At 40.2% G+C, this 13,263-nt stretch overlaps 1 protein-coding gene across 2 annotated transcripts; it reads left to right on the top strand.

Annotated features, from left to right (window-relative positions):
- Positions 1-2,522: 2,522 nt before the first annotated feature.
- On the top strand, positions 2,523-12,342 carry g3bp2a (G3BP stress granule assembly factor 2a). Of its 2 annotated transcripts, none has more exons than XM_084931585.1 (13): positions 2,523-2,723; positions 4,412-4,530; positions 4,612-4,693; positions 5,044-5,217; positions 5,617-5,707; positions 5,823-5,928; positions 6,046-6,226; positions 6,524-6,625; positions 7,064-7,166; positions 7,261-7,320; positions 7,452-7,583; positions 7,691-7,809; positions 9,004-12,342. In XM_084931585.1, the coding sequence occupies exons 2-13, from the start codon at positions 4,436-4,438 to the stop codon at positions 9,274-9,276; spliced, it is 1,518 nt and encodes a 505-aa protein (XP_084787711.1). In that variant the 5' UTR covers positions 2,523-2,723; positions 4,412-4,435; the 3' UTR covers positions 9,277-12,342. The 2 variants fall into 2 exon arrangements, with proteins under 2 accessions (XP_084787711.1, XP_084787710.1); XM_084931584.1 differs by having other exon boundaries at positions 7,691-7,818.
- Positions 12,343-13,263: the final 921 nt, after the last annotated feature.

Genomic DNA, 13,263 nt, shown 5'->3' with positions numbered 1-13,263 from the left:
AGTAAAGGATGGAAAATACCACAAGGGAAACTTTTTTTTTTTTTAATGAAATTGATATAATTTTTTTTTAACCCCAATGTCTTAATAAAACTTAACAAGATTTCACTGTTTGGATTTACAGCGTGTAAAAGGTGTAGGGTTGTATTTAATTAGTAAAACCCAGAATTCAGAATTTGAAAAAAAGTTGTAATTTTATTTGAAAACTTTTTTTTTTAGCTTTCTTTTAACAACCAGTAAGCTTTGCACTTACTGAAAATGTAATACAGGTTTTATTTATAAAGTTACACAAGCGCTGCGTGTTTGGGTCTGTGGTTGCTATGGCAACAAGGCTCTGGGCTAAGAGGAGCGTACTGACAGGAGGTCAGAAATTTCAGTGCTCCACATGCAAAAAAAACCAAACCAAACCAACCAAAAAAAAAAACCCCGTCAAAATCAGCGGGAACTATATTTGATCTGCTGCATTTTAGCTTCTAAATAAAATGCATGATCATGGCCGTAAATTGGTCAAGCTGACCCTTTGGTAATAACGTGCTTTCACACTGGGCTTCTGTAGTTATACATGGGTGTAACAACAACTCTAAAATCTCAAGCACATATTTAAAAACAAACTCCACAAACAAACATGGTTTCAGTAATTTTGTTTAGTTAGGTAATGATGTTAACCTACGGTCTGCTCTCCATTTTGTTAGTTACTATATAATTTAATTTGTATTATGTGTTTTCATGTGTCCAAACATTATGCAAAAATTTTTATCTCAATACTTTGGAGGTTAAAAAAATGCAACTTCAGATTTTTTTATTTTGTGTCTTTCCAGCACTCTAGTAAGCCATGATAATGGAGGTGTTACATGTATAATGCACCGATGATCAGGCTCTGACTTTCTCTGCACTATACATCCTAAATTAAAAACAAAGATGTATGATATTAAAAAAAACAAGCTTGTCTGATTTCCAGATTGTAGATATTTAAAATGTACAAGTCACCCATCTTACAAAATAATTATTTCTACTTTAACTTTTATATATTTTTTAAAACATCAAATCAGCAAAACTTTGCCTCTTCACCTAAATTTAGTAAACCAAACTGTTTTAAGAAACATTGTAAAAGTATTAAATCAAGCTTTTTTTCTATTTACATCAGTGACAAAACACATATATCAACCACCAAGCAACCAAGATTCATTATTTTTAACCTTTCCCTACATTTTGTGCAGGGTTTTATTCTTTTTTTTTTTTTTCTTTTACCAGCAAAGAAAAAATGTCCCACAGTAACAGGCATTAAGCCTGTTCGACCACATGGTGGTGCTTAATATCCACTTTTGGGAAACCCAAAATCAAAGATAGAGTTAAATGTCAGAAATCATGCTTCACTGTTGTTTCATCGGTTTAAATAACCTCACTTTTAGTGTCAAGTCTCAGTTAAGTTTCACAAAGCTTTCTTTTGCTCTGTCTCCACAGGTAATTAATCCGAAAACAGAGAAACATACAGCAAACATCTTAGAGCAGAACAGTCTGCACACAAATCAAAATAAACTAACAACTTTGACTGAGAAACGGTCCTGCCCTGGTGTACTGGAAAAATATTATGTCATCTTTCGACTGATAGAGATGAGTTTCTTCTATAGTTGTCAGGTAGGTTTTCATGGACTATGATGCCTGCAGACAACACTGTAAGAGTAGGGAGCAGGTGGATGAGTTTAAATACCTAGAACAGAGAACAGAGTGTGGCAAGTGACGAGTGGGTGGTGGCAAGTGAAAGGGAAGGTTTACAGCATGGTAGTGAGACCTTCTATGATATGTGGTTTGGAGATGGTGGGACTAAGAAAAAGACAGGTAACCAACGTAGAGGTGGGAGAGCTAAAGATGCTGAGATTTTCTTGGGAGCGACCAGATAGAAACTGAGTACATCAGAGGGACAACTCGGGTTGAGCAGTTTGGAGACGAGGATAGATGGGCAAGGCTGAGATGATTCGGATATATGAAGAAGAGAGATAGTGTATATGTTGGACTGAGTACTGTTGAATATGCAAAGATTCATGGATGTAACGGAGGACATGCAGAGGGTTGGTGTGACAGAAGAGGATACTAGTGATAAAGAGAATTAGAGGTGGACCCCCTAAATGGAACAGCTGAGAAGAAGGAGAAGAAGTTCACAGTTAGAACTGGTTTGTAATGAGATTTTTACCAAAAGAATGCGTTGTAATCACAGAATTATGGATTTGATATGCACGTTTAAATAGTATACAGTATGCGTGTTATTATGCATGCAGTATGCATGCTACAGACAATTACGTATATATCAACATAGACGATATCAAAACACCGCAAAAACCTCAATGCAGGGCAACTAAAGAGTTTAAAAACACTCCTGTCCATGAGTACCGTTTCAATTACGCTCCACACGTTTGCGGATAGTTTTGTAGGGGCGTGGTTATTTATCTGACGTCACTCTCTTTGTTGCCCAGTGTAATCAGTCCATTGGCTGAATTTGTGTAATGGGGGTTCCCAGCCCCGGATTGCAGGGGTACAACAATAAATCGAAGCTATCGCTTTAAATCTGCAATCTCTGGTAGAGCAGAGATCATAAACTGTTAGTGAGAGCAGCGTGGGAAATCGCACAGTATCTCATTTGGGATTTTCTGTAATTCAGAACCCTTTACAGTCGGTTGCTCATAATTATTTATTACACACAATTCTGTCTACATAGATAGGTCTTTCACAAGGTAAGTTAGCCTTCCTCTAAGCTAATGGTTACAGCATCAGCTAGCCTAATGTTAGCTGCATTGTGTAGTTACACCGCAACTATTCCAATCGATTACAGCGAGTAATAATTCAGAGTTGGCGACTAAAATGTGTCATTTTTGTGCAAATATTCCACATTAGCTGTGTGGTTAGACGTTTTAACTCTGAATCAAGTTAGTTAAATCGTCTTCCTTTGTTGTCTCTGAGAGCTAGCATTAGCTCTTAACTTGTTTCATTGATAATAGCTGGACACTCAGGCGTTGGCTAACAGAAGTGTGAGGGAGCTTTATCTTACTTGGGCTTTGTAACAAATTTTAAAAGAGTGAGTGGATAGTATCAGTAGTGGAACCTCTCTGTTGGTTAACTATAATGGCAAATGCTCTAGCCATTGCTAACGCCGGGTTTAACATCAGGTCGGCTTGATTTACCCGAGCTCTGCCTTCAAACAGCCTGCTAGTTGTATGTATGTGTGGATGTTGTCTGTTTTCCAGGGTTGCGTGTAAATGAAATATGCCCGCTGTCTGAACAAGTGGTCCCTGTCGAAAGAAAAAACGACGACGCCACAAGTCAGCTAACGCTAGTGTTAGCCAGTTAGCAGTGTCGCAGGCTCTGAGTTTCGATTCAGTTTGCTGGGCTCGTGTTAGCAGTTTACGGTGACAGCAAAGAGGCCGGTACTGGCATTCATATTCATTCAGTCCACTATATAACGTGTGTCAGCTTAACGACGTTTCAGTGCTCATTAAACTTCTAGAACTGGCGCACATACGGTGCGGTTTTTGGATCCGTCTGTTAGACGTCAGTAAACGTGCGATAAACGTGAAAGATGACAAAATGTGGTTAGACGAAAGGCCCTTTATAGCAGGCCACTCATCTACATATGGTTACGCAGATATAACACATGAACGTGATGTATAGTTGCGACTCGATTTAGCGGTAGTTTCGCTGGCTTTCTCCACTCGTTAACCAGAGCACCTGCACTACTAGCTTCCCTTTTTAATCATCAGCTGGTTTCCCTCTTTGTCTCATTGGATAGACGTGATGGCGCAGTTGAATGTCGGCTAGTGTATTAGCCAGCCAGCTAAACAGTCAGCTGTCTTGCTTTTGGTATGGAGTTAATGTTGGTTTGATGAAACGTGGGCCTAGACGACGAAAACGAAGCGCTTTTCTAGCAAAGAGGAGCCCTTTCTATACTTTCTGTACTTGCTGCTCCGATACATCCATGTTTACCTCAGGCACTGCAACTGCGTGTGCTCAACATGGACTTCCTTAAAATGGCCTGACCGCAAACAATGCACGATGCGCTTTAACTGACTCTGAACTTCATTTTCTGTCCGTCACTCAGTTGCCACTCTATTATGACTGCCTAGCTTAAGCCAGTGCTGTAAAATGCAGATGTAATCCAAGTGGAGGAATTTTGAGTGTTGCTAAAAATATATGGCCGTTTTTTTGTTAGTTATGCACGGTGTTGTTTAATAGTATTGAGTTATCGTGAGTATTATGTGGTAGTCTTTCCAGGATGTTTTTCCACACACTAAATATTTTCACTTTTGCTAATGTGGTTTAGAGTATGTGTAATCACCAACTGAATGTTTAAATGCATGCTCTTCACGGTATTATAACTAAATCCTGGTCGTTTTTTGTTTTGTTTTGTTTGTTTTTTCCATTTCAGCACTTAATATTGTTTACCAAAGAAATGGTGATGGAGAAGCCAAGTCCCCTGCTTGTAGGGCGGGAGTTTGTGAGGCAGTATTACACACTCTTAAACAAGGCACCAGATTTTCTGCACAGGTAATTGCAAAATGTTTACATGACAGTCTATTTGATGGGAAATTTGTGCATGGGTAATGATGCTTTTTAACTTGCGATTAGGTTTTACGGGAGGAATTCTTCCTACGTTCATGGAGGACTCGATCCAAGTGGAAAGTTGGCAGAAGCAGTGTATGGGCAAGCGGTAGGTACTGTAGCCCCGTTCATTAATGGGGTAATACTTAATTTTAGTGAAATGTCATTTTAATGGAGCTTAAACGTTTTAAATAAGTCACTGTCTGCAAAGAATATATGTACGGGGAAGTAAAAAAAAAATGGTATTATTAAATTGCCAGAGGTAAAAATACCATCTTGCATCCTGAGCTGATGTATACTTATAAAATTAAAACACACTGGGTAAATTCTGCTGATTTTTAACCTGCCAAATTAGTAATTAAAACATTTTTGAGAGTCTAGAAATAAGATTCCTATTTTGTGACAAGTTCCTTCATTTTCTCTCTCTTTTTTTTTCTTCCCCCTCCCTGCATATTTTAGGAAATCCACAAGAAGGTCATGTCGCTGCAGTTTAGTGAATGCCACACAAAGATCAGGCACGTGGATGCTCATGCCACACTGAGCGATGGAGTGGTGGTACAAGTCCTCGGAGAACTGTCGAACAATGGTCAACCCATGAGGAAGTTCATGCAAACGTTTGTGCTTGCTCCAGAGGTGAGTGCTTCTACCTCTCGGTGCTCCCCACATGTCTCAAAGTGGCCTCACAATAAAGGGAATAAGTGAATAGTGTTAGGACCTTGGAAAGAAAGCGACTAGAAGTTTTGTGATGACATTTCACCTCTCATCTAAGAGGCATCTTCAGTTCTGAATAATTGCTGAGCATCTTTATGAAACTCGCTACTTATGAAAAGTACAGTTGCTTTCTTTCCAAGATCCTTAAACCACCATGACCTGGATGACTGAAAACCTACAAAGACTAATAAATTCTTATCAGGGCTACACAAGACCAGCCTAATTGAAAAGATATACATGAAATTAGTACTGTAACATGTGCCGTTTGTGTATAAATATTAAATAGTTTATTTCTTTTCTTCTTTTTTTTCATGTTCTCAGGGTTCAGTGGCGAACAAGTTCTACGTCCACAATGACATCTTCTGTTATGAGGATGAGGTTTTTGGAGACTCCGAAGCTGAGCTTGATGAGGGTGAGATTTTCATGAGTGACTTTTCTTTTTCTTAAAACTAGTGAGTTTAAGTAGATGTTCATATTTTAAAGTGCTCTTTTTTTCTTTTCTTTTTTTTACTATTTTGCTTCCGCAGAATCGGAGGAGGAGGTTGAAGAGGAGCCAGAGGAGAGGCCGACTTCCCCTGAGCCACTTCAGGAAAGCCCAAACAGCAGCACCTATTATGAACCTCACCCCGTCAGGTACGCAGAACTTGATTTGAACTCTTTGCAATCAAATGTAAGATGAAAGTCTTTCAAATATGATCCGTCTGAGGAGGTGACACATTTGTTTCATGTTTCCTTATTTGTGGTCTGCAGCAACGGAGTTGAAGAGCCCATGGAAGAACCAGCTCCAGAGCCGGAGCCGGAACCCGAACCAGAGCCCAAGGTAGAGGAGACGAAGCCTGAGGTCGAGGAGAAGGTTCTTGAAGAGATGGAGGAGAAGGCACCCTCACCAGTCCCTGTGGAGTCTCCACCAAACACCCTGGAGCCTCCCAAGGTGAGGAGAAATTACTTCTTAGTGGTTTCCATCTCATATTACAAGGGGCAATACAAGTTCATTGAATCTAAAGTGATGCATTTAACATTTCAGAGAATAACAACTTTACTGTGATCCAGTTTTAAAGCCAGAAGGAAAAACAATGCATTTTGTAATGTTAAGATGCACAGAGCAGGACGATACAGAATCCACATGGCACTAATGCGCTCTAATCAAAGTTACAAACATTGATATGACAGTGTAGCTGTTGAGCATTATCAGTGTAGCCCTAATGATGCGTTACTGTACTCCTAACAGCCTTTCTCCTGGGCCTTGGTGACCAGTAAAAACCTGCCTCCTTCTGGCACAGTCACCTCTTCTGGAATCTCACCCCATGTTGTTAAGGCTCCAAGCTCACAGGTAAATAACTACCATGAGTTTATTAACTTAAAAACCAAGAGAGCTTGTTGTAAATTAAACCTTATTAATGAGATACTGTAGGTGCCCCTCTCATAGGTGTAGGCCCTTCTTAGAAGTCTCTTGCAGTGCTCATTTCAAACGTGCATCCCATTGAATGTTTGTGATGAAGAAGAGCAATAACTTTGGTACACATGTGTGAATGACCTCTGCTCATTGAAAAGGACACTAACATGTGTTTGGACTTTTCCGATTTCATGCGGCAAACAAAATAAAATTTTCATTTGGAACCAGGCATATACAGCATATACAGTCTCCTCAAGCTAACAACCAGTAAAAAGGAAAAGTTTTGTCAGGAAAAGGCCCAGCACAAAAGGACAGATTTCTGTCTGATCCTAGATAAAGCTGAGATGATATTAATTTCTTATTTGCCTTGTTTAGCCCAGAGCCGATGCAAAGCCGGAGACACAGACGGCACCTCTTCGCCCCAGAGACCAGCGCACTCGCGACAGACCAACCTTCACTCCACGGGGTCCCAGATCTGGTAATGCTAACACCGACCTCTTCAGATTGAAGATTCCTCTTTTTTGTTTAAATCTGGTTTATTTATACTATCTGTACGTCTGTGTCGCTTTTAGATGGCGTTGCATCTTCAGACTCTCAAACAGGAAAACAGCACTTGAGTTTTGTGAACAAAGGTAAATATTACTGTTTATAGCACTTGTTTTATTTCTTACTGAGAACATTTTTCAGTTGTCATTTGGCTACTACATGATGTTGATCCGATGTGTGATTCTACATTTTCATTGCCTGTTGTTCTGACTTGCAGGTAGCAGGGGCGATTCAGAGTCTGGTGACATGGATAGCAGGCGAATCGTTCGGTACCCTGACAGCCACCAGCTTTTTGTTGGCAATCTTCCACATGACATTGATGAAAACGAGCTCAAAGAGTTTTTTATGAGTATGCTTTTTAAAAAATATATATTTTTTAATGTATTTATTTTCTGCCACATTAAAAAATATGCAAAATTGATGAATTTTTTATTTATTTATCCCCTGATCTTTCAGCATATGGAACTGTGGTGGAACTGCGAATCAACACCAAGGGCGTTGGTGGGAAGTTGCCTAACTTTGGATTTGTTGTCTTTGACGATTCGGAGCCTGTGCAGAGAATCCTGGGGGCCAAGGTAGAAGGGGCATGTATCAACATTTCATTACCCACTTTGTTTCATTTGGTGGTGGATTTTGGTGACACGCATTGCTACATTTCATTTGATGCTAGGGTTCACCTACGTGCTCAGATTGAATACTTACTGATGGAAACATAAGTCATTGTTTTCTGTGATATATTTGTTTGCATCCCTTGTCCTGTCAGTCACATATTGAGATTTTAAATATGCAAAGAGGAAAGCAAGATGATGAAGTCAAATTGTTATCGTGTCTCCACCCAGAGAAAGGAAAGAACTTCAGGGGTCTTTTCCATGAGCGTGTCTAGACTGGTTTCAGACTTTCTGTTCTCTTCCTGATGGCTCTGTGAAAAATCTTGTTCTGACTGCTTGCACTAGTGCATCTGCAAATTAGCCACTGATAGACAAAACACAACTCGGGTGTCAAACTGGCCCAACTTTCATGCCAAGCATCATCATGGGTCTTTATCAGAACGATTGTAGTGTCCAATCCTGAATCTGTGGCATCCAGGCTGGCGCATGTTTGTTTTTGTTTTCTCTGTGAATCCATGATGAGACGATAAGCAGATGTTTTACTGCAAGTCCCTGAAGTCTCTGCACTACCTTATGCCTGCTCACTAAAAATTGAGAAATTGGGGGACCACAGTAACAAAATGTCTGCACACCACCAAGCCGAGTCAAAAGATTTTGCCTCTTCTTTAACAAAATTGGAGTTCAAGTTAAAGAGTGGCCATTTTGACACAGTGGAGAAGATCCAGCACACAGATGCATAAGTGCAGGTGTAAAGAATCATATTTCAGGGAGTGAACAAAAATGGCAGCTGTGCCTCAACCAGTCCTGCAGACATGCTCAAGAGTCCTTTTTATGGGGTGGGGAAAGATTTTGCTGTTTGAGGCTGGGGGTTATCAGTAATGCCCACGAGACCAGAAAAATCCAGAAAATTGCATTTGATATCTAAATTGACGCCATTACACAGTAGCAGGTAATAGTGGGGTTTTATTGGTCAGTGAGGTGGTAAGGATAAACCTTAAAAACACGCTTTTCAAGTTGGCAGCAATCTTACCAGTGTCCTTTCACTCTGGGTCGCTGCCACCTGAATGAAACAGACCTGGAGAGTAATGCTTAAATAGTCTGGGAGAGGAGCAAAGTGAAACAGCAGGAAAATGACCGTGCCCTTCTTAATTTTCCCTGCAGCCCATCATGTTTCGAGGCGAGGTGCGTCTGAACGTGGAGGAGAAGAAGACTAGAGCAGTGCGTGAACGAGAGACCCGTGGGGGAGACGAACGTCGGGACATGAGGCGCAACGATCGGGGTGCCGGAGGTTCACGAGGTGTCGTGGGAAGCGGGATGATGCGTGATGGGAGGGGACCGCCGCCTCGTGGTAGCATGGCTCCCAAACCCGGCATGGGCTCTGGAAGGGGCTCCAGTGGCCAGGGAGAGGGCCGCTTCACGACCCCTCGTCGCTGAAAAGAGCACCTCTCCCCCCTTCAAGTGTGGAAGTAGTATCGTGTTCTTCATCTTCAACCGTTCTCGTTAACGAAAAGAAATCTTCATGTATAAAAGTATATATTTGTTTTTGTTTGGTTTTTTATTTTTTGTTCCCTCTTTGCTTTGGAATGTGACACAGCCTGTCAACCATTTGTTTGTGAAATAGACAAAAACAAAATAAGCAAACAAAAAAATGTCGCTTATTAGTTGTGAGCTGAGTATCCTTTTCAGGTTTCTCAAGAATTCGCAGACTTTAATTTGTAAATTTGCGAGGAGAAGAAGAAGAAGAAGAAGAAGGAGAAAAAAAAAAAAGACAAACCAACCAGGAGTAATCTGCCACATTAGGAGGGACTGATGAGACTTAACCACAATAATACAGCCCATCAAAAGAGATTATATATGCCTTGACTTAACTGGGGCGCTGCTTCAAGAAATCCCCTCTATTGCACATTTTATATGGTATGGTTTTCTGCCCGTCACAGGTCGAGAAGAGTGAGATGCAAAGTTCTGTGCAGTTCCTGGAGGGAAAGCTTGCCTTTTACTTTTTTCTTTTTTTGAGAGACCACTGCTTCAAAATTGCATAATGCTCTCATCAATATGCACTAATGGGTACTTTTGTCATGTTACGTTGACATCCATGCTCGGAACGCAGCTGGAGAGACCTGTTTTGTCTCAAAGCGATACGACTTAACCGGGGCAGGCCTCACTCGCAGCCCGTCGGCTGTGACCAATGTACTTTTCACATTTTTGACCCAAAACAACCTTTCGATTACTGCTGGATGGACAAGATAAACAAATCTACATGACACTTTTCTCTCATTTATGAATCAAAAAAAATCCTCTAATCCTGGACTTACACCCGATGAGTGAGGAAACAAAGGATAAAGGAGAAAAAAAGCTGAACAATAGAAGAGTAGTAATGATGGCGGCTTGCTCTTGTTTTTGTTTTTTTTGTTTTTTGTTTGTTTTTGGGTTTTTTTCCCTTTTGATTCTGAGTGTTTAGTTTTTTTTCTTCTTCTTTTTTTTCCTTTTTTTTAAGTCCTGCCAGCTAGACTGCGAAACTGGGATGGTCAACACCTCTCTCCCTCTTCCCTCCCTTCCTGTCTTAAGTGCGGAGTAATTGAATAAATGTACAGCAAAAATCATAGTTTACTGTATGTTTCGCTTTTCTGTGTATATCCATTTCTCTCTCGACTTGATAAAAGCATGATGGTGCCTTCTCTTTCACCTTTTCCAGTCTTACTAAAGCTAAAAGTGGTTTGGGGCTGCTACACAGCTGCTCTTTTCTTTCTTTTTTTGAACTGGTATCTGCTGAGAGCAGATTTTGGAAAAAAAAATACTTGCAGTATTCATAAGATTTGTTTTTCAGGTGCATATTTCATTTTCCATACTGTTTTATTACTACAGATAATCTGCTGTGAGTTTTGTACATTTGTTGTAATTGTGTGTCGTGGGTTTTGTAGAGACAATAGGTGCCTCATGCTCTGTTTTGTTAAAACAGCAAAGAGGTGCAGCCCCACATCTGAAGAACTTCACCCTCCAAAAAAAAACAAAAGGTATATTAAAAATGGTGGCAGTGAATTCTTGGTCTTTTTGGTTTAACAGGTCATAGCTCCGCACGACCACGATTTCATTGAACTGACGCTTCGGCGATGTCTCAGAATAAAATTCAGACACTGGCCGTAGTTTTGATCGACTCATGGCAGCAATCGGGTTGACCCCTGGACTCACAAGTTGTCAGACTGTTTTATTTTTTTCCTCAGCAACAATTTTTGTAAAGATCTGTATGCGTGGGGCTCGTCGGTCCCCTCCAGCCTACAGACGAGCAAATAACTGCACTCACTTTTCTAGCGTTAAAACATTTGTATTTTCATATGCTGATTTTTCACTGTGCATATTTTATTGAGTTATCTGAATGCCATACATGTCAGCTCCTCCTTGTCCATTAGCATTTTTCTTTCCTTTTTTTTTTTTTTTTGTTACCATTCGGTAAGGGAGGGAAGACCTTTTGGTTTCAGCTGGAAAGGAAAACGTGTTTTTCTTTTTTTTTTCTTTTGTTATCTTGCACTGAAACGGGAAGTAAAATGATGATGTAGCATTTTTCTTGACAAATATACTAATGAGGTCTTCCTTGTCTGGTGGTTTTGCACTATTTCCAACATTTCTGGGACAATCTTGTCAGTCTCAACACAACAACCTCTCCAAATTTCTCATCTGGCTGCAAAAAAGAAATTGCTCTTCGTAATTAGTGTGAAATCTCTCCTTCTCACTCGCAGTTGAAACAAGATGTGGTAAATAAGTATGGTATAGTCGAGGTAGATTTTCACAGTCATGCTTGGTAATTTTGTGGTATGTTTTCAGATGTGGAAATGGCTTTTAAACTTTAACCTTGGCAACAGCTTTTGACCTAACATTGCAGAAAAATGACAGCTCTTTGGTCCTCGAGTGCCTCAACCCACCCACCCCCTCCCCACCAAATGTCTATTTGTCAGGTAATTGCTTAACGCGGGCACTTGACTGCAATCATACTTTTTACAGCAACAGTCAATGAAGAGAGTGGTGAAGAAGAGCCATCATGCTTTCAAACCGATCTCGTGCTTTCTCCATGTCAGTGGTGGTAAAACGTTCGAAGGTAGAAATTTATAGATGGGTAATTCTTCTTTTCTTGCTGAGGTCTTTAACGACTCATCTCTCTCGAAACTTTAAAGGATCCTTGAAAGGAAAAAGGAAGAAAAAGTGTTAATTTATTTTTCTGTGATTTAAAAGTGCAGTTAATGGATCCTCATTGTAAATCATTCCAACCCTTTCTTCTTTTTTTTTTTGAATGGAAATAGAAGTATCTTCTCGGCTTTAGCAAGTGTGGTAAACATTTGGCTGCCATCTTCATTTTACTGTGTTTACCCTTGTTGCTATTACAAAACTGTTGTAGGTGGAGACTTTTTTTTTCCCTCTTTTTTAACGTTTAGGTCCTTATTTTATTTTTCTTTCTTCCTTTCCATTTTGAATGTGTTGGAATTAACATACAATAAACTACTGATAACATCACCGCTCATACCGTTTGTCATGTTTACAGGAGACTCCCCTCATAGGCCGTGTAAAGTTTAAGCCTCCAAACACAAACTATATTAAACATAGGGTTGTGGAGGAAAAGAGAGGCTCCCTGTAAAGTTTCTTGCAAAATTGCTTCTCAAAATAGCCTTAAAAGGTGTCAGAAAGTCTTAAGCTCGGTCATACAAACTCTCATTTTTCTCTCTTCCAGTTTTTTCCCGTTAGCTTCTGTAAGTGGTTGATGGCTGTCAGCTAACATTTTTAGTATCTGTAACACTGGAGCGATAGATGGAATTGTTAACTCCACCCATGCATCAGTTTCCTGCTGCTTAATCCTAATACTAAAACTGATTAGTTCTAATATTAGGATTGTTAAATTATATTACAGTCACTGGCTACGTTATTGTTGGTGCTGATATTTACTCAGCCAGTCACAAGGCAGCAACTGAGTGCATTTTGGCATGTAGACACGACCTGCTGAAGCTCAAACCGATTGGTTGTTGGTGCCAGACGGTCTGGTTTGAGTATTTCAGAAACAGTTAATCTACAACGTTCCCACACAACCACCTCCAGGGTTTACAGACAATGGGCCAATAAAGAGAAAAATATCCAGTGAGCAGCAGTTCTCTGGGTGAAATTACTTTGTTGATACCAGACGTCAGAGTAGAAGGGTCAGACTTCTTTGAGCTGATAGGAACAACAGTGAGTCAAATAACTACTCATTAAACCAAAGGTGTGCAGAAAGGCATCTGTGAACACATGTCGAACCTTGAGGCAGACAGGCTACAGCAGCAGAAGACCAGACCAAGTGCCAGTCCTGTTACCTAAGAACAGGAACTAAAATTGGACAACAGAAGGTGTTAAAAAAATATTGCCTGATGTGATGAGTTTCAATTTGTACCCTGATATTTAGGTGGT

This window comes from Perissodus microlepis, chromosome 6, assembly GCF_051167445.1.
Source record: "Perissodus microlepis isolate ML-2025 ecotype Zambia chromosome 6, ASM5116744v1, whole genome shotgun sequence".
Classification (NCBI taxonomy): Eukaryota; Metazoa; Chordata; class Actinopteri; order Cichliformes; family Cichlidae; genus Perissodus; species Perissodus microlepis.
The sequence above is the reverse complement of the archived record's forward strand: the minus strand, read 5'-3'. Positions and strand labels throughout refer to the sequence as shown.

Bases quoted from the DNA above. Each gene is read 5' to 3' on its own strand.
- g3bp2a (XM_084931584.1), top strand. From the start codon at position 4,436: ATGGTGATGGAGAAGCCAAGTCCCCTGCTTGTAGGGCGGGAGTTTGTG. The intron at 5,708-5,822 runs GTGAGATTTTCA...TTGCTTCCGCAG, and splicing joins CGAAGCTGAGCTTGATGAGG to AATCGGAGGAGGAGGTTGAA. The intron at 6,626-7,063 runs GTAAATAACTAC...TGCCTTGTTTAG, and splicing joins TTAAGGCTCCAAGCTCACAG to CCCAGAGCCGATGCAAAGCC.